The sequence below is a fragment of the Lacerta agilis genome, chromosome 13, assembly GCF_009819535.1.
Source record: "Lacerta agilis isolate rLacAgi1 chromosome 13, rLacAgi1.pri, whole genome shotgun sequence".
NCBI lineage: Eukaryota > Metazoa > Chordata > Lepidosauria > Squamata > Lacertidae > Lacerta > Lacerta agilis.
This window is the reverse complement of record NC_046324.1, coordinates 19134334-19155476: the sequence shown is the minus strand read 5'-3', so window position 1 is coordinate 19155476 and position 21143 is coordinate 19134334. Positions and strand designations below refer to the sequence as shown.

The window sequence follows — 21143 nt, the reverse complement described above, 5'->3', positions numbered from 1 at the left end:
ACGCTGGAGACAGCCCTGCAAACTGGAGCTGGATCTCACCCAGTGTGGCTGTGTAGGGGGGGGCAGCTTCCCCTTCTCAGCTGCTGCTGGTTCCTCCTCCTCCTTTCCTTCCCTAAGAGCTCAAGCTACTACCGGAAACCAATATTTTTTTGCTGCTGCTGCCGCTGTGTCTTCTTTTTGCAAAGTTGTTTCGAAGCAAACAGGAGCAGCCAGAGGCGCTGCAAAGCAGCATCGGCGGCGGAGCTGGTTTCTTTGCAACTTCCGAACGAACCCTGGACTTTTCTTTTTCTCTTCGCCAGCCTGGAAAGTTGTTGAAGCTCCATCTCCCCGTTCCCTCCCCAGCGCCCAAACCCGGCATGTTTGATCCGCCGGCTGCTGCTGCTGCTGCTTGCAAGCTCCGGGACTCCGGCAGAGCCCGGGCGAAGGATGGAAGAACCGCCCCCGAGGCTCCTGAGAAGGCATTAAAAAGCGATCTCTGAGCGAAGAAGCGCACCCGGCGTGTTTGGAGAGAAATCCAGATAATAATAATAATTATTATTATAATTTTTGCAAGGGGTGGGAGACGCATCGCCCTCCTCTTTCCTCTCTGCCTCCCCCCACCCATCTCCACCATGGAAGATGTGAGTAATGTTTCAAGTGCAATGGGTTGGCAAAGGAAGGCAGCTTAAAAAGGCTTTGCATACTTGGGAGGGAGAAGGAATGGGCGAGATGTGGCGAGTTACAGATAGAGGAATGAGGAATGCGCCCCTTTTCTGTTTGTTCAAGAAGTTAAGTTTCTAGTCCTCTGGGTCCAACTGCTTGCTTCCCCTGCTCTTGGCTGCGCGTGTGTTTGATCCTGTGATTATTTAGATTTCTTATCAGCCCTTCGCTGTGGGGTGTCCCGGGCGGGTTAGAGCCATGTGAAAACACAATATTAAAATCAGTTAAAACAAATTGTGGCCAAGAGAATAGGGTGGATCCTAGATCGATAGATGGATAGATTGTCAGAAACTAGGAGCATGCAACAGAAACTACCTTCTTAAACATTCTTATCCAGATCTTGTTTTGAAAGCTGACCAGAACTTGTTAAGTTTAACATCCGAAGAGGAGTAAGTCAGTTTCAAAAGCTTTTTTTGGTGGTGGTGGTGGTGGAGGTTAGGAAAAGCTGGTGGAGGGCAAATATACTGTAATAGAGGATAGAGGTAATGGGGGGGGGGGGGCTGGATGCTTCCCCCTTCCCCCTGCTTCCTGCTCAAGGTTGCTGCTGAAATTAAACAGAGGGAGCTCTCAAAAGGGCCTGGATGAAAGTCTTTTTAAAAGTTTGTTTTCCTATTGGCATGAAATGGTCTGTGCCTGGGAAAAGGAGAGGGAGGAAAACATAGCTTGTTTTGTTGATGGATGTTCGAGGCTGCTGGAAAAAGGAGCATGTGCTTCAGATGTCTCTCTGGAGTTGCTTTGCCCTGCTATGAGAAAACTGAGGCGGTGGGTGAAAGTTGCCAAGCTTCCCACTCTCACCTTGCTCCTGTGCCTTTTGTAGCAGCTTAGCACACTCCAGTCTTAGGCATCAAGTGTCGGTGGGACAGCTTTGCTGACTTAATTTCAACAGTTGCTGTTGAAAACAGTGAAATAGGGCCAGTTCAAAAAATAAAACAAAAGCTGGCAATGCTTAGGCAGCAGTTGCTGATAAATTGAACTGGGTGAACTCCGCTGTAGGAAATGATGCTTAAGACAGCTGGGTGTGTGTGGGTGTTTCTTGGTTGCCATGGCTCACAAGAAGCAGGGAATTGTCATAGCCCAGGGTAGAAGGGGCTAGGCTCAGGCATCCTCAATCTCTCCACAATCCTGGTGATCCGCTGTGCAACTCTGACATGCAGTCTGATGAAGCAACCCGAGAGAAAGGCCTTTAAGGACTGTTGCTCCATGGCAGAACGTCTGCTTTGCAGGTTGAAGTTCCCAGGTTCGATCCTGGTAGGATTAGGAATGCCCCCTGAACTGAAACCCTGGAGAGCTGCTGCCAGTCAGTGTGGCCAGTACTGAGCTAGATGGACCAGTGGTCTGATTCAGTATAAGGGAGCTTCCTATTTTCTAGTTGGTCAGGATGGAGAGGCCTGTATCTCACTGACAGAGCATCTGCTTTGCATGCAATAGGTCCCCAATTTCAATCCCCAGTGTCTCTAGGTAGGGCCGGGAAAGACCAGAGAGCTGCTGCCAGTTAGTGCAAACAGTATGCAGCTAGGTGGGCCAGTGGTCTGACTCAGCATGAGGCAGCTTCCTATGTCTCATGGACACATCTTAGCAATCCCACCCTGGACCCAGCAGCATCCTTGACAATGGCCCACACCCATAGCTATTGTTAGTTTGTGGGCATATGACTTGATAATACTCAAACTCATAGGAGCATAGGAAGCTGCCAAGTCGCATCATTAGTTTACCTAGCTCAATATTGTCTACAACTGGGAAAGCCAACATTGTGTCCTCCAGATGTTGTGGAACTACAACTCCCATCAGCCCCAGCCAGCAAGACCTGTAGTCAGGGATGATGGGAGTTGCAGGGCAGTAGCATATTAGTGTGGTACCCCTGGTTTACATTGACTGGCAGTAGCTCTCCAGGGTTTCAGACAGTAAATCTTTTCCAGACCTTCTTGGAGATGCTGGGGATTATACCTGGGACCTTCTTCATGCAAAGCATGCACACTGCCAGTGAACTATTGCCCTTCCTACATTTTGTACTTGGAAGCAATTCAGTACAGACCACCGGGCCTATTTAAACTCTTGACATAATTAATTCAAAGGGTCACAAGAAGGCAATTGAACCCATTATATTTACTACATTCTGCCTCTCCTGTGCTGATGTTGCTGCAATAGGATATAGGTGGTAACCCAAGATAGAGACCTGCTTTGCTAAGAGCATTAGCATGCTTCAGTGTGTGCTATTTGCAGCTAAAAACTACTTTCCTATATAAGTTAGCATGCTTCTCCTTTAAGATGTTGTTTCTTCTTTTGTGCATCTCTACCCAAATCGCCTCTGGCCCAGGGTGTACCATTTCCCTTCATCCTAGAGTTTAAATGGATCTGTCCAGAAGATCAGGCTGCTGCTTCTTTCCTTCCCTGGTTCCCCCTTGTTTTGCATTTTGAAACCTCTTGCCTTTTCAAATGGGGCTGCTGCTTCCTTCTGCCAACAAACTCGTGCTGCACCAATTCTGTCAGGGCACTTTTGTACTGGCTGCTTTCTCTCTGCTAATGGGCTGTTGCACTATCGAGTGGGTTTTGTTTTGTTTTATTTTAAAAGGAGATTTCATGGAGCCTTCAGCTGTTCCGTCCTCTTGGAGAAATAGGAAGTGGGAAAGGAAAGGAAATGGCTTGCAAGGCTTTATAAGGGCATGGCAATGCTACAGATGTAAACCAGTTTCAATCCTGTTGGGCAGTGAAGAATAAGAGCATATATTTACTCATTGGACTTTTTTTTAAAGGTCAGTACTGCTACCCTCTCCGCAGTGCTTCTTGGGAACTGTAGTTTTGTGAGGCATTCTGTGATTCCCAGAAAAGTGTGGGTGAAGCCGCAACAATTATATTGTTAAAATCTATATAAGTTGCCATGGAGACATAGCATGTTGCTTTATACTGAGTCAGATCATTGTCCATCAAGCTTGGTTTAGTCACAGCTTCCCAAACAAATCTTCAGTTGTTGTTGGACTACAACATCCCATCATCCCTAGCTACTAGGACCAGTGGCTAGGGATGATGGGAGTTGTAGTTCAAAAGCAGCTGGAGACTCAACTTTGGGAACCCTGGTTTAGTCTACATTGTGACCTTCAAGATGTTGCTGGACTCCAGCTTTCATCATCCCTGTCCGTTGGCCCATGCTTGCTGGGTGCGATGGGAGGTGCAGTCTGACAACATCTGGAGGGCCACAGGTTCCCCATTCCTGGTCCGCACTGGATTGATAGTGGTTCTTTGGGTTTTCAGAAAGGAGAGTTTCCCAGAATTACCTGGAGAGTCTGGGGCTTGAACCTAGAATCATTTGCATGCAAAATCTCAAGACCGACCCTACCATTAAGCAGAATGAGGAAGCTGCCTCAGGTGGTAGATGCTGAGGGTTGGGGAATGGACAGAGCCTGTGTGTGCCATATTGTGAGCACTAGGTGAGCCTATTGACCTCAGGTGCAGTGGAAGGCACATTGCCAGAGCTGAAGTAAGATTCAGCTGTCAGTCTGGTTAGCTTTTTTACACGGAATGTAGCGGAAGGGAAGGCATCACTTATTCTTTGCCTCAGGTAGCAAAATGCCTTGGACTGGCTCTGCAAAGTATGGGCTAGGCTATAGCGTCCTTCAGCCTTGGGTCCCCAGACACTGTTGGACTACAGTTCTCATTAGCTGGGAGTTGTAGGTCAAACCATTTCAGCTCCAAGGTGCTGCAGCTTAATTAGTTATCCTTTGTCATCACTGTGCTGTACTCAGGGAATGGTGACCATATCTTTTTTTCAGTTGCATGCTTATGGCTGTTCCCCGGTAATTTGTTTTAGTGATGCTTGCAAGTATGGCATTGAGCAGTGGGGTTTTTTCAAGGATTAGTTAACACAAATGACAGGTCAACCACAGGTGTTATCTCTAGGCTGAGCCTGCCATGTTCGTGACCATTTAAGGAATTATAACAAGGATGGGGAACTTGTGGCCTCTATATATTGTTGGACTCCACCTCCCATCAGTCCCAGCCAGCACAGACATTGGCCAGGGATGATGGGAGTTGTGGTCCAGTAGTTACCAAAGGACTGTAAGTTTCCCATACCTGGAAAATAAACTTTGCCTTTGTCTAGCATCTGGTATTCTCAGCTAAACTGTTACTGAACAGGGAGGTTACATTGACCTATTTTGGCTAGTATCCACTGATCATGCTAATTAAGAGATGATAGATTTGATTCATTTTTAAAGCTGTCTAAGCTTGTTGCCATCACTATATCCTTTTTTACATTCACACTGTTATCTTCTTCAATTGTTTCCAGGATTTTAGGCAACTGAAAATTACAAAGATGCTTTTTTACAATCTCGTGCCATTTTTATTTGCAAGGGAAAAAATCTTTTTTTTTCTATGTCTTTATGGACTGCGCTTTCATTAAAAACAAAAAAACAAATATAGTATACCAATTTGTAATAAGGTCAATTAAAACATCAATAAGTACTGGTTACTAAAAAAGAAATTCATGTTGCAAAGGCCTGTCTGAAACATAGTTTTTCAGATTCCTGTTGAACTCTAGTGGTAGGGAGTTCCACAGGACTGGGTCTGTCACACTAAAGGCTTGGTCCCTTGTGAAGCCCAGCAGAACCTCCTTAGACAACTTAACTGCCAAAAAATCATTTTTTGAAAGTGTTTGAGGGCAACTGCCTTGAAAGGATTGCAAAAGGAAATTGTGGCCTCAGATCTTCAGGAAGCAACTGTCCACAGGTTTTCTCACCACATTGAGTGTCCCCCACCCCAACAGGCAAGCTCGTGGGAACTTAAGTCCGTGTTGCATAGTCCTCTGAGTGCCTTGGAGGCAACAGAAGACGTGTCTAAGCCTCTTCCTGACTGCCTCTGAGTTTATGCTGCACCTTGTAGATTTTCCGAGTGCATCTGAATGAAGCTGAATGGGAAATTTTGGACAGGGTTTTTTTTTTAAGATTGTATGTGTATAGTCATATGTCTGAATTTTCCACACATACAAATGCAAAGCTCCCTTCAGGTAATTTCTAGTATACTTGGAAGCAAGGCTTAAAGTATTCTTCTCCAGGAAGCGAGGGAGAGAGAGTGGTACAGTCGTAACTTGGAAGTCAAACGGAATCCATTCTGGAAGTCTGTTTGACTTCCAAAATATTCAGAAACCAAAGCGCGGCTTCTGATTGGCTGCAGGAAGCTCCTGGAGCTAGTCAGAAGCTGCAGAAGCTGTGATGGATGTTTGGGTTCCAAAAAAACATTCAAAAACCAGAACACTCACCTCCGGGTTTCAATTGTTCGTGAGCCAAGGCGTTTGAGATCCAAGGTATATAAAGATTTTACTAATGTGGGGGAAGAGAGCTTTGTACATCATAATTTGACACAAAAGAAATGAAATCCCACCAACAGCTTTGAAATGATCCAGGTCTTTCTTACTCTTAGAAACATGTAATTTGTGGGTTATTTTCTCTGCAATAGCCAGAGTTCACATATCCTTCTACCGCAACAAGTCGTTTAAGTCATGTCGTGTCTTCCATTTCTGGACCAAAGAAGTTCTAGATAGGCTAGTTTGAAAATTTGTGTGCGAGTATCCAAAAATGTAATCGTCCCCTGCAGAAGTTGAAATGGTGCAGTCCATAATTTCATCACTAATGTTCGAATCCACTATCCACATTTTCGTTACAGTGTGGGAGGAGACTAGGAGGGAGGGTACCACTAGTCATACATCTGCTGTAGCCAGTGTTACATCGGAAACAGCCGAGCTAACCTCTGTTGGCCATATACCTGGTGACTTGCCAATGGGCACCCTTTGGATCCATGTCAGAGCACTGATTTCAAAGCAGTTGTGTGGCTTCCAAGTCCACCGCGTTTATTGCTGGACCACACTAGCTGCAGACCACTACAAAGAAGTCAACTAGTATAAACTTGGCATTCTCGTTCCAGCAACTGGAGTAACTTTATTTTTGATGCACTGGCTGCCCCCCCAAAAAAAACCCTAAAAAAACAAACCATTAAACACATGTCAGTGGCGTGATTATTGGGGTCAAACATGCAGAGAAACCCAGGACTGCCATTTGCAGAACTTGTATTTGTTGCACTGCAATTTTGCATATGTCTCAGAAGTAAGCCTTATACATGTTTAGTGGGGACTTACTCCAGGTAGATGTGCATAAGATTTCTGCCTGAATTTCAATGATCTGGTTCATGGTTTTTCTTTCTTAGCCCTGTGCAAAGGAGGTTAGAGTCTAGACTCTTGATATGCTTCTAAGAGTTGCACCAAAAGGCGATTAATTAGAAATCCTACATGTCTATATTTGTACAAGAGCTGAAAGTTGCAGGAAGTGGTAATACGTAGTAAGACATAAGTTCCTGGTATATTAGAAAGAGGAGTTCTTGTTTTTTAAAGAGAATACGTTTAATCTGATTTAAGCACTCCTCATATCCTTACCCTCAAAGAATGAATGAATGAATCTTTATTTGCATCAGCCATCGGCCATAGCAATATAACAACAATACGATATACAGAGAATAGAAATAAAAAGTCAATTGTATAAAATACAATCCCTCAAAGTGATTTGAATAAGAAATCTAAATTCCAAACCTTTTCAGCATCAATCTAATTAAAATTAGGAATAGTCAGGTTCCCAGAAGGAAGAAATTTGGGGTACTTGTTTGTTTGTTTGTACTGCACATTTATAGCCAGATTTAATTATTTTTTATTCAAAACATTTTTATGCCCTGCTTTCCCTCTTCACAAAGCAGTTGCTCAGAGCAACTTACAAATAAAGAGCAAACATCAGTGCAACAGTGATCCAAGCACTAAAACACAAATGTCCAAACAATTTTTTTTACAAAGAGCAGTACTTACAGTGAATATGTTGAGCAGCAACAGAAGATAATTTTTTTAAAATAAGAATTTATTGGATTTTAACAATAAAAATACACAAAATACAAATACATACACTACAAAAACTACACAAAATACACACAAACAAAACACTTATTTACTCATCCTTATCCTCTTTATAATCCTAAACTTGGGACTTCCTCACATTCCCTCATTTGCGTTCATTTCTGATCTTCTTTAGTAACTTTGTAACACTGTAAAATCTACTTTCTTACATCTAATCATAGTCTTTCAATTTCTAATCATAGTCTTACAATTATAATCAACATATTAAATCTTATTCTTATCAAATAAAACATCAAATTCCACATCTCAACTTCTTTTATCCCTCTTCACTTAACTTTGTTATCAGAAGAGAAGTTTTTAATTGGCAGTGGGGGGGGGAAGAGTAAGATAACCTAACCTTCAGCTGGTGCAAAATGTAATGGCCAGATTGTTCGCCAGAACAAGATGGTTTGAGCATATCATGACCCATCTGCCCTGGCTGTCAATTAGTTTCCAGGCCCAATTCAAAGTGATGGGGTTGACCTATTAAGCCTCAGGACCTCAATACTTTAAGGACCACCTCTTCCCGTACAAACCGATTCAGACTTATCATCTCAGGCCCTTCTCTACAGCCCCCTCCCAGAGAGGTTCGAAGGGTGGCAACAAGAGAACAGGCCTTTTCTGTGGTGGCTCCCCAACTGGAATGCTTTCCCAAGGGAGGCTCGCCTGGTGCCATCATTACATGTCTTTAGATGCCAGGCAAAAACATTCCTCTTTACTCGGGCTTTTAATTCATTATAACTTACGGTGTGTTAAAGCTGGGGCATGTACGACTGTTATTATGGTTATTTTATTATTATGTTGCCTGTTGCTATGCTTTTTATTATGTTTTTATTATTGATTCTCCATAAAATGTGTTCTTAATGTTGTACACTGCCCTGGGATCTTTTGATAAAGGGTTATTATATATTATTACCGGTAATATAATACTTTAATAATAATAATAATAATAATAATAATAATAATAATACTGCCCTGGGAACTTTTGATAAAGGGTTTATATTATATTATATTGTATTAATAATAATATTGCCCTGGGATCTTTTGATAAAGGATGGTATATAAATCAAATAAATATAAAATATAAATATAAATAAATATAATATAAAATATAAATAAGTAATTCACCAGAATATCCACCTCAGCATTTCTCTTGGTGTGTGCTTTCCCCCATTTTCTTTCTAATATATTTCCCCTTTGCATGGAAGTCATGCAAACCACTCTTGAAGATGTTCCAATGTTGGGGTCAGACTCATGAAAGGAAGCTTGTATCTGATCTTCTGAGAATGTGTGCTGCAAAGTTTATTTGAACTCATCCTGTCAGCTCTCACAGGATATTATGAGACTTTAATTTAAAGAGAGAGAGATTGGGGGGGGGGCGCTATTTGGAAAATAGAAGCTGTTTGCCCTTAATAGGAAGGTGTGCTGGAATTTAGGATGTTTTTTCCTTAGACCATATTGGTGTTTGAGTAGCCATCCTGGCTATGGGCTTCTATTAGTCCAGCTCTGAGCAAGTGTGACTGAGGCCAAGGCTTTTTTTTTAAGGCGAAAAAAAGGGTATGAATGTGACTGAAGAGTGAGAACAGGAAACACCAAGTTACATACATAGTTATATACATTTAGTTCTCTATCTGTCCACAGTTTATATATATCTAATGTGATATATATATAGTCTTGTCAAAGAAAACCCTGAATTACTGAGGGATCTTGAATCATTTCTTTCAACGAATTTAAAAAACATGTTTTCAGTCAATTGGATGGTTTCTAGAGGTAGCGTTTTGTGGGAGATTGACAAAGCACCCCTGCCCCCCACCTAATGCACATGTTCAGGGTGCGAGTCCCTGCTGATTTGCTGCTAGTCCCCATGGGTGAGCAATGTGGCTGGAAGTGGTAGAAACCGTTACGAGAAAACATGCATGGTGTCTCTAAACCCTAAAGAAGGACCTCCTTATTTGTGGGGTTTGTGGGGGGAGGAAGTAGGCATGTTAGGCAAGACTCACTTAAGCCTGTCTGAAAAGTGGGGTGCCCATCCTTCCCCAGTTTGTGTGCACTGCCTCATGTCCTCGATGAATATGTGAGGGAGGGGTAGTATCCTGATGGAAGGACTGCGTGGCAGGAGCTGCCTTGACTCTTGGCTTGGATCTGATCTGTGAGCAATTGCCAATTATAAGAATTGTAACTTGAAGGAACTTATTTTCCTCCTCCCTCCAATTCCTTTTTCCTTGTGTGCTGTGTCTCTTTTTTATTGAGAGCCTCAGGGCGGCGACTGTCTCGTTTGTAGTGCAGTAAACACACACACACATGCAAACAAACAAACAAACAAACATTTCACAAAAGGTTTCTCCTTGATTGCAATTTCTTTTCTCCTTAAATAACGGAGAATGGTGGTCATGGGGAGCACAGAAGAAAAACTGAGCACCTCTTATGCTGTACACATAAATTGAAGTTGCTTGTATAGCTGCATAATGTGCTGTTGGGGGGGGGCAAGGTTGAGTTTCTAATGACAACCTTTATCTTTTTTTTTCCTGGTGTGGCTCTAGGGTGTGAAGGAGGAGACCCCAGAGAAGCCGAAGTGTCCTACTAAAGCAGAGAAAGCTGGCTGGATCAGGAAGAGCAGTGCAGGCCTCTTTGGTCTCTGGAAGGAGCGTTACATCCAGCTGTGTAAAACCAAACTGTTAGTGTACGAAGATGAGGTAAGAACAGTTGAAGGAAAGCTTCTCTGGAGAGGGCTGTTCTCTTGCTCAGTGCCCTGTGACACTGGGGCCTGCCACAATGCAATGATAGGATCTGCCACTCTTGTCTTGACACGGTGCCTTTCAGTATGTTGGCCTGCTAAATCCTGAAGACCGGTGGCGCTCATAGTTCCCCTGCATTAAGGTTGCACCTGTCAATTCCGTATCCAAGTAAGCTCCTGTTTCTCCCCTTTTGGATTTGATATCCCGCTTTTCACTACCCGAAGGAGTCTCAAAGCGGCTAACATTCTCCTTTCCCTTCCCCCACAACAAACACTCTGTGAGGTGAGTGGGGCTGAGAGACTTCAGAGAAGTGTGACTGGCCCAAGGTCACCCAGCAGCTGCATGTGGAGGAGCGGGGACACGAACCCGGTTCCCCAGATAACGAGTCTACCGCTCTTAACCACTACACCACACTGGCTCTCACCACACTGGCTTTTCTCCTGTTTACAGTGTGGTGTAGTGGTTTAAAGCGGTAGACTCGTAATCTGGTGAACCGGGTTCGCGTCTCCCTCCTCCACATGCAGCTGCTGGATGACCTTGGGCTAGTCACACTTCTCTGAAGTCTCTCAGCCCCACTCACCTCACAGAGTGTTTGTTGTGGGGGAGGAAGGGAAAGGAGAATGTTAGCCGCTTTGAGACTCCTTTGGGTAGTGAAAAGCGGGATATCAAATCCAAACTCTCTTTCTTCTTGTATGAGACACTACATTCCAGGGATATTGCCGTTTTAGTCCGTTGCAACAGAAACCAGCAATCTTGTACCACTTGAAAGGTTCATGTTGTGGCATGAAGCTTTGGGGATCTCAACCTGCTCAGGCTTTAATACCTGCCTTGGAGGCCCTGTTGTCTGTGTCATCGTCCGAGGTGCTTAATAATAATAATAATAATAATAATAATAAATTATGTGTATGCAACCCACTTGACTGGGTTTCCCCAGCCACTCAAGAGATTAGGCCCTTTTGGTAGTGGAAACGGGTTTCCCTGTAGAGCAGGAATGAGGAGCCTTTTTCACCCGAGGGCCACATTTCCTTCTGCGCAACTTTGCAGGGGGCCACATGCCAGTGGTGAGCAGGGCCAGAGGCAAAAGTGGGTGGGTAATAAATGTACTGTAAATTTTTACCTTTGTTAAGTAGACAAATTTCTACACACACACCTCTCGTTTTCCATCCAGGCTAACAAGACACATTGCCTGAGTGCAAGGGTACATTCCAGCCAGGCAAAAACACTTGGGGTGCAAAGCTGGGGCAGTGAGGGGTGTTTCTTGGGGAGAGTCCCAAGGGAGATAAAGAGATTTGGAGGGCTGCATTCGGCCCCAGAGCCTGAGGTTCCCCAGCCCTGCTGCAGAGATTCACCCAGGTTCCTCCCTGTTATTTTTCAGACAAAAATTGAAAACATGTCTATTCATCAAACAGGCTTTTAATATCTAACTCTGCTTCTTTTATTAATTGCTTGGGGGTAAGCAGCTCTAAATCTTAGAAGAAAGACAGATTTAAATGTTAAACTAGTAATAATAGAGCCCATTTTCTTAGAAGCGCTGCTACACATCCCTCCCCCTTCTATACTCATGTGTGCCAGCGAGAGATACAGTTATGCCATCTTAAGGATCTGATCAAATAGATTCTAAGCCACAAACACTCATTTCACAATAAAGCTGCAATCCTGTGCACTTTTACGTTGTCAACAGGACTTAATTCTGAGTAGGCAGAACTTTTTAAAAAGGAGGAGAAAAAATGAAATGCAGTCTGAAGCCCAGTGTTGGTGAAGGCCTGTACAGTAGACATTCTGCTGTGCATGCAGAAGGTCTCGGGTTCAACCCTGGAATCTCCAGGAAGAGCAGGAAGAGAATCTCTGTCTGAAATCAGGAAGAGCTGCTGCCAGTCAAAGTCAACAATATACCAGTGGTCTGACTCACGATAAGGGAGCTCTCGTGTCGCTTTTTGTTAAGAGCTATGTTTGGACTTTGAAGAACTGGGTTTGAATCACAGCTCTGGCATGAATATTCTTTGTCCTTTGGTGAGTCACTATTTTTCTCCCTCAGCCTTATTTTTTATCCCAGCTGTCTGCAGGAATAACAAGGACTTGCCTCACAGGACTTAGTGAGAATCGACATAATAATATTTATTATTATTTACAAATATCAGGAACCTCTTCTTATATTTGCTGAGAATTGGCCAGGATATTATTTGCAAATAATTTGTTTTGATTCGACAGGAAAATAAAATCACATCAAAAGAAGGTGAAATGACTTCATAGGATTTGGGAACAATCAACTGAAGTCTAATTTGCAGCTTTTCAGCAATTAAGGGTGCAGTCCTGCGCTTGTTAAATTTGGAAGAAAACCTGGAGTTTAGGATTGCAACCTAAACATCAGAATAATTCAGGCCTGGGATTGGTGGTTACTTATATAATGAGTAAGCCCTCATTGACAATCGAGCAAGGATTTTATGAATGATGCTCCTTGCTGCATTTCATTTTTGGATATTTTAAAAGATTGTTTTTTTTTCATAATGAGTGCTAATTTAATACACTTTAAGAAATATGAGATATATAGCACCATCAGGGTCTGCAGCCCTTTATAGTACAGGCAAAAGGGAGTAAGTTCCTGCTCCAGGGATCATACAGTCTAACGGGAAGAGAGCAAAGAGAGAGCATTTTTCACATTGGGGAGCATTCAAAAACACGGAGCTCCTCTTGCAGTTGCACGTACAAGACTTGGATTCCCTGGAAGTTGGGAATAAAGACTGGGGAGGAGTGATGGGGTAGCAGTTGTATTAAGCAAGAGCTTCATAGAACATGATCAGGAGTAAGGCCTGTGTTCAAGTCCCCACTCAGTGATGAAGTCTGAGCAGCTTGGGGCAGTTACGGTACATACTCTCAGCCTAGCAGCCTATGTTGCAGAGTGATTGTGAGGAGAAAATGAGACAGCCCCCGGGACAGGATGTACAAAAGGGTTATTTTAATTGTAAAAGATGCTTTTAAATAACCACTTGTCTGATCAACTATGGTATTCCCCCCATTTCCTCCAGGTGACCTGCTATAGGCCTGGTCCAAACAGGCAACAGAATAAGACTGCAAGAACCCTGAAGTGGTAGAATAGGCTGCACCACTTTTAACTTCAGGCGGGGCAATGCAATCTTTGAACGCTTATCCCCCGTAAGAACTCCCTGCAAATTTAAAAGGAAAAGAAATGCCTCTTTGTTGTTGTACAGCAGCCTGCTCTGTGTTATGCTTGCTTTTCTTTTACTTTCAGAGATCTCCCTCAAGCACACACAGAGGGGAACTATTGAGAATGTGGTGTTTCTCCTGCCGTCACAAGTAGTGTAGTTCATTCTGACACCTGCTAACGCTGCTGCCCTCTTCCCACAGCTTTCTGCTAGCTGTGAGTAGTAATTTCACGCGTGCACACCCCGCACTCCACCCTCAGCGGCGAGCTTGCAAAAAGCTAACAGAGGCAAGTGTGGGCTCGCAGGCTTATAAAACCAAAATAAAACTGGAGGCTGCAGAGCTTCTCTGCAAGGCTGTTGTAAAAGCACTCTGCAAAATAAAAAATGGTGCAAAGATTGCGGTGGTGCTTACTTATTTTTAAAAAGCGTGTATCTGGTGCCCTTCCTCTCAGGGCCGTTTTAAGACCCATCACAGGGAAAGATGCCGTCTAATATGTCAAAGGATGGGTTTGTTAGAAATGACAGTGCAATGCAATAATGCCATGGATGAACAGCAGGATTACGTTCGAAAACCAAGGTACCACTGTATTGCAAATTTATTGAAGGGGGGGGGGGAAGGGAGGGAGAAAGGAGAGGAAGAAAAGGGGGGACAGGAGAGGGAGAAAAACACAGGAGGGGAAAAAACATTTCAGCTCACATTAACATTAACAGTACAATAACCATCAATACAGCCATCTTAGTTTACACAGGTAGCTCTATACATGCCAACCAAATGTCCAAATATGTATACAAATGAAGCTGAGTTTATAAAACGTGTGTTCAGATACAGCAAGGATGTTATGGTCTCCAGACTATTGCATGATAGATGGTGAGCCTCCTGGGCCATGTTCAGAAAGTGGTGGGGGGCGGATGAGTGTTCAGACCCCTGGGCTCTCACTTGTGGGGTGCCTCAGGGTTCTGTCCTCTCCCCCATGCTTTTCAACATCTACATGCAGCCGCTGGGAGAGATCATCAGGGGGTCTGGGCTGGGTGTTCATCAGTATGCAGATGATACACAGCTCTACCTCTCATTTAAATCAAAACCAGTGAAGGCGGTGAAGGTTCTGTGTGAGTTTCTGGAGCAAGTTGGAGGATGGATGGCGGCTAACAGATTGAGGTTGAATCCTGACAAGACAGAAGTACTGTTCTTGGGGGACAGTCTGCGGGCAGGTGTGGAGGACTCCCTGGTCCTGAATGGGGTAACTGTGCCACTGAAGGACCAGGTGCACAGCCTGGGAGTCATTTTGGACTCACAGCTATCCATGGAGGTGCAGGTTAATTCTGTGTCCAGGGCAGCTGTCTACCAGCTCCATCTGGTATGCAGGCTGAGACCCTACCTGCCCGCAGACTGTCTCGCTAGAGTGGTGCATGCTCTAGTTATCTCTTGCTTGGATTACTGCAATGCGCTCTATGTGGGGCTACCTTTGAAGGTGATCCGGAAACTACAACTAATCCAGAATGCGGCAGCTAGACTGGTGACTGGGAGCAGCTACCAAGGAGTGTGGTAGAGTCTCCTTCTTTGGAGGTCTTTAAGCAGAGGTTTGACAGCCATCTGTCAGGAATGCTTTGATGGTGTTTCCTGCTTGGCAGGGGGTTGGACTGAATGGCCCTTGTGGTCTCTTCCAACTCTATGATTCTATGATTCTAAGGAACATTGTGTGTGTGAATGGGCCATTTCAGGATTAAAGCCTTCATGGTGTGCCAGCTTGACCCTTTTTTAGGTGAAGCTGATCTGGCTACTGTCGCATGTACCTTGGGCACACTTAGCATGGATTACTGCAACATGCTTCATGTAGGGCTGCCCTTGAAAAGTTAGTAGGAAATGCTAGCTGGTGCAAATATTATGTATTTTATGGTTTTATGTCTTGATTTTATTCTGTGAATCGCCCTGAGACCCCCCAGGTATAGTTGTTGTTCAGTCGTTCAGTCGTGTCCGACTCTTCGTGACCCATGGACCAGAGCACGCCAGGCACGCCTATCCTTCACTGCCTCTCGCAGTTTGGCCAAACTCATGTTAGTAGCTTCGAGAACGCTGTCCAACCATCTCATCCTCTGTCGTCCCCTTCTCCTTGTGCCTCCGTCTTTCCCAACATCAGGGTCTTTTCTAGGGCGTCTTCTCTTCTCATGAGGTGGCCAAAGTACTGGAGCCTCAACTTCAGGATCTGTCCTTTTAGTGAGCACTCAGGGCTGATTTCTTTGAGAATGGATAGGTTTGATCTTCTTGCAGTCCATGGGACTCTCAAGAGTCTCCTCCAGCACCATAATTCAAAAGCATCAATTCTACGGCGATCAGCCTCTTTATGGTCCAGCTCTCACTTCCGTACATTACTACTGGGAAAACCATAGCTTTAACTATACGGACCTTTGTCGGCAAGGTGATGTCTTTGCTTTTAAGATACTGTCTAGGTTTGTCATTGCTTTTCTCCCAAGAAGCAGGCGTCTTCTAATTTCGTGACTGCTGTCACCATCTGCAGTGATCATGGAACCCAAGAAAGTGAAATCTCTCACTGCCTCCATTTCTTCCCCTTCTATTTGCCAGGAGGTGATGGGACCAGTGGCCATGATCTTAGTTTTTTTGATGTTGAGCTTCAGACCATATTTGCGCTCTCCTCTTTCACCCTCGTTAAAAGGTTCTTTAATTCTTCCTCACTTTCTGCCATCAAGGTATAGGGCACTATAAATAATAATATAATAATAATAATAATAATAATAATAATAATATAATAATAATAATAATACAGCTCCCAGAGTGTTGTCAGGGCTCACTGGTATTTTGAGCAGAATTCTGTTTCCCCCTTTCAATCTGAACTGGCTTCCTGCTCATTGGTGGTGCTGATAATGCCAAGGTTGCAGGTTCGATCTCTTCATGGGACAGTTGCATATTCCTGCATATTGTAGGGGATTGGCCTAGATCAGGGGTCACCAGGCCATGGGCTGGACGCGGCCCGCGGAGGTAATTTGACTGGCCCACGAGCTGCCCCCAAACTGAGCTGCCCACTCGCGCGCTGCACTAAAGAAGTGCAGCACGGCGACTCGCTTCCGCGCCGCTGGGAATCACGTCTGCGCACTCGCAGACATCGGAAATCGCAGGCATGCGCACGATCTGGCCCACAGAGAGATCTCTGCGGGACTGATCTGGCCCAGGCAAGAAAACCTTGCTGACCCCTGGCCTAGATTATCCTCAGGGTAACTTCCAAGTCTACAATTCGATGATTCATTCCTGGGCACAATTCAAAGTGCTGGTTATTACCTATAAAGCCCTAGGTGGTTTGGGTATTTCAATATTTAAAGCCGTGCCTTCTCCGACACATGCCTGCTCATGACTGGCCGATGATGTCTTTCTGCTTGAGACAAAGGACAAGATTACACATCCTGCTCCCAGATTCCATGTACAGTACAGAAGGCCAGTCCGGCAGCTAAATCTTAGGCCACATCCATACCGTACATTTAAAGCAGTATCAAACCACTTTAAGCAGTTATGGCTTTCCCCAAAGAATCCTGGGAACTGTGATTTGTTTTGGGGTGCTGAGAATGGCTAACCCCTGTTCCCCTCACACGTCCAATTCCCTGAGAGGTTTAACAATCAATGCCTCTTCCCAGAGAACTCTGCAAATTATAGCTCTGCGAGGGTTTCTCTCTGTTAATTTGTAGTTGAAGACGGGAGACAGCACATCCCTCACAGTAAGTATCCATACTGATCTTTAATTGTATTGTTAATGGCTTCTTGTATTGTATTTTATGGTATCGCAATATGAAATCTATGGGATTCAAATTGTAATACATAAAATGCAATATATAAGAATAAAAGAAGCAGTAAAGATACAATTTAAACCACGTAGCATCTAGTGCAGTGCCAGTTTTCAGGTGTGAGTAAAATGATTTTATATGTAATGGAAGCAATAAAGTCTCAGGCAGAACTCCTGTGTTTTGTGGCTTCACCTTGGGGCAAGCTCTTATATGTTATAGTATGGTTTAAATGTGCTTAATGAGCTGGGATTTGCTTGCAATGCAAAGAAAGAAAGAAGAAAGAAAGAAAACCAGTTGGTCTCAGGTACCCCATGACTCTGCTGGGCTGGGACAGGGCAGTAATTTGAGAGAGGCAATCTCAATCTAGCTATATGTGCTTTGACTGGTGAGCTTCTCATGACTTCAAACGTACCCACACAAAAATAATCTTTGTTTGCTCAACGTTTCCGTTGCATTCAGTTTCCTGTGACTTGGTTTCTTGCACAAGCTAGATTTTGCAGGATCGGGCCCATAATGATAAGATTATTTTTCTGCTTACCCAGCGAGCAGCACCAGATATATGGACACATTTCGTCTCAAGGGAATTTGGAGCAGCACACTTTTACACTCTTAGAATATTGCTGCCCGGTGACCATTTCAGTTGCTTCTGCAGTGCAGTCAATTGGGCCTCCTTCCCTATGCTGACATTCCCACTGTGAGGAACCTGTGCTCCTCCAGCAGTTGCTGGGCTCCAAATCCTGTCAGCCTCAGACAGCATAACTGATGGTCAGGGGTTATGGGAGTTGTAGTCTAGCAACATGGAGGGCCACAGGTTCCTCACACCTGGTCTGTAACCACAAAAGGATATAGCATTTCCAGCAGTTGGGGGGGCCGGGGGGGCAAAGGGATTGCTTTCGACTGTGAAACTCCTTGCCGTTCCTCACCACAAGCAGAACCATCTTAGGGGCCGGGGGGGCAAAGGGATTGCTTTCGATTCCCTGTGAAACTCCTTGCCGTTCCTCACCACAAGCAGACCATCTTAAGTGATGTAAAGTAGTGGAAATTGCAGAAAAAATTATCCAAAATGAGAAAAAAATGTCTCTGCTTTCATATATACGCTTATATTTTCCATCTCTGTGTAAAAGTTTGAAATACCTAATTGTGTGTGAATTTTATTACATCTGTGTTTTTCCTTCCGCCATGAACTTAAATCACTAGGTTCCATTTCCACACTCACAAGCTGCCTTCTGTTGTCCAGTGTTGCAATCTGTGAGCTTTTCAACACCCTGCAGAACTGCACAGCCTAGAATGGTTTTGCTGCTTGTTGAAATGAGAGAGAATGGCTGGTCGAGGCCTGGCCAGTGGGCATTGGGTTGAGGCAGGATTCGAACCCAGGCCGTCCTAGTCCAAGCCCAGCGCCCTCTGCGCAACATTGCACCTGGTTTCATGTCCTAGATCAGAGTAACCTAGTGTGTATTATTCCCCCACCCCTGCAGGATGAACAGAAGTGTGTCGAGACCGTGGAGCTGGAACGGTACGACAGGTGCCAAGAGTTGCGTGCCCTCCTGAAAAGGAAAAATCGGTTCATTTTAATCCGGTCTCCGGGTCACAAGGTAGGATGTCCTTCTGTTTGTACATGGATGAATTGCATTTATTTGTCACCCCTCCCAAGAAGCCAGCACTGCTGCTTGGTGCTGTGTACTTATCCATGCTTCACAGCTGTCCTTTTTCACAGCTCTCCATGGTGTCATGCAGATGTATTGGCTTGAGAAGTCAGAGATTGAACTGAAAACCTTCAGTATAAAGTGTGTGCTGTGTTGCTTTAGCTAGGGGCACGGTGTAGTTTGCTGAAGAGCTGGGCATTCCCGTGTAGTAGCCTCCTCGTTCTGCCTGTTGGAAGGGTCAGCCTTATGGGTGCAAACAGAGGTGTCGTGATTCAGGGTTGCAAGCTGTCAAGGACCTGCTATGCTTTCTGCAGCAGGGTCCCTGTCTCTAGCATCCCAGAGCTGCCCAATCAGCATGAAATAGAGGTTCTTTTAGCTACCAAGATGAACCAACTTTGTGTTGATTGGAGCCAATCAGCGTGAAAGGAGGTGAGTCAGTCACTGAGGTTTGGCTCTGGGGGTCACTCTGGAGAGAAGGTGCGCAGGAAGAACACAGGGGGAGTTTGTTTTGCATGCCCCAAGGCTAAGCATTTAGGGACCCTGAAAACATAAGGGGCTTCAGTTTCAAGAGAACGGTAGGTAGGTTCTGTTGCATATAAGGGAAATGCATCTTAAGTCATTCCAAAGGAAGATATTGGAGCACTCCAAATCATTTGCATGTGGATGTGCACAGAAAATAGTAGATGGCAGCTGAAAGGCAACACAGATCTGCATTGATCATTGCAATGGATTCCTAATTATTATTGTATAATCTTAGAAGGGGCATGGCTGTGAGGGGGTGTGACGATGAGGAGTCATAGCTGTGACTATCATGAAGGGACCCTGCACTTCTGAGTTTGCCACTACACTACTTACTATATGGCAGTAGCTCAGAGGAGCAGTGGCTTCTCTTATAACCTCTCACTAACATTAACATGAAACTTCTCTTAGCCACACATTCACTGTTCCAATTCCTGCATGCCTTGAAAGAACACAAGGGGGTGGGGTCACACTGTGTAGGCCTTCTCTGCCCCCCATCCAGATGTGCCTCCCACCAGCTGCAAATTCATCGCCTGTATAACTGGCTCAGGATCACCCCTCACATGGAGGATCTCTGTACACTGTTGCAGTTCTTGGTTTCTGATCCTGCCTTGTTGATTACCAAAGGGATGCAGGGGGGCCCATTTCAGAATGAAACTCTGTGGCTGGAGTGGTTGACTCACGCCAACGAAAAGTTTACTGTTCAGAGCCTCCCCAACCCCCACATAGCTTGCATTCACTGGGAATCTGGCGCGAGTGTTGACAGGCAACATAATTGTGCAGATGTTACACCAGACTCAATTAGCAGGCCAGCATACACAATTGTGGTCCCTTTTTTATTTTCCTGTTTTTGAATTGCAGCTGTGGGAAGATATATCAACACACAAACACATTTGTGACACTTGCGCCTCTGTCCTGAAGCTTCAGCCCCTTCTACCCCTGACCCCAAGTGGACTGCAGTTGCTATTTCTTGTCAAGGGGTAGGATGAGAGGTGGGGGGGGGAGAAGCCAGCTCACGGCTGAGGATTTGACATGAGGGTATGGATTCACTTTCGGAGGTGGGGGCACCCATATTGCATCTCTAGATGCTGAAAATTTGCCAGGATGCTTAGAAAATTCACGGCCTCAGTCGCATGATGTGGAGTCTAATCCAGCTGTCCATTTGGAAGAATATGCATATCCAAAGATATTGTGCAGAAAAATTCCCAGATTCAATCCCTGGCTCTTCCAATCAGAAGTCTCTCGTGGGATGGGGTAGAATTTTCTCTGTCTGAGATCCTAAAGTGCTGTTGCTGGTCAGACCAGGTGTAGGGACAACTTTCCGGGGGAGCCCGTACTTTGGTGGGTGGAGCCAGAGGCAAAGTGGGGTGGAGCAAACATATTCCCCAACAAGAACGTTTCATCCAGGAAAGCAAGAGGCATTATCATGGTTCAAGGATGCTTTTCAGCCAAGCAAAAGCACTTTATGGGGCCACATCAGGAGGACTGATGTGAGCTGTGGGCCATGGCCTGGAGAAGGGACATGGTTTGGGTAAAGTCCTATGGACCAGACTGACAGGCTTGGAAGGCCTCCTTCGACTCCTGTTCTTGCTGTTCTGGGCAATTTAGATGGATGCTGCTGCCGTTATTTCGTGGAGGAAGCATGTCTGTTTTGGAATGCATTGAGTGACTTCTCTCTTTC

At 44.8% G+C, this 21143-nt stretch overlaps 1 protein-coding gene across 1 annotated transcript in view; it reads left to right on the top strand.

The window, feature by feature from the left end:
- The first annotated feature begins 114 nt into the window (after window positions 1-114).
- The window catches only part of PLEKHO2 (pleckstrin homology domain containing O2), a 31044-nt gene continuing 10015 nt past the window's right edge, over window positions 115-21143 (top strand). The window contains exons 1-3 of the mRNA XM_033167296.1: window positions 115-620; window positions 10159-10311; window positions 18776-18892. Coding sequence (XP_033023187.1) covers window positions 612-620; window positions 10159-10311; window positions 18776-18892 — 279 coding nt within the window. The 5' untranslated portion in view covers window positions 115-611. The remainder of the gene's footprint in view (window positions 621-10158; window positions 10312-18775; window positions 18893-21143) is intronic.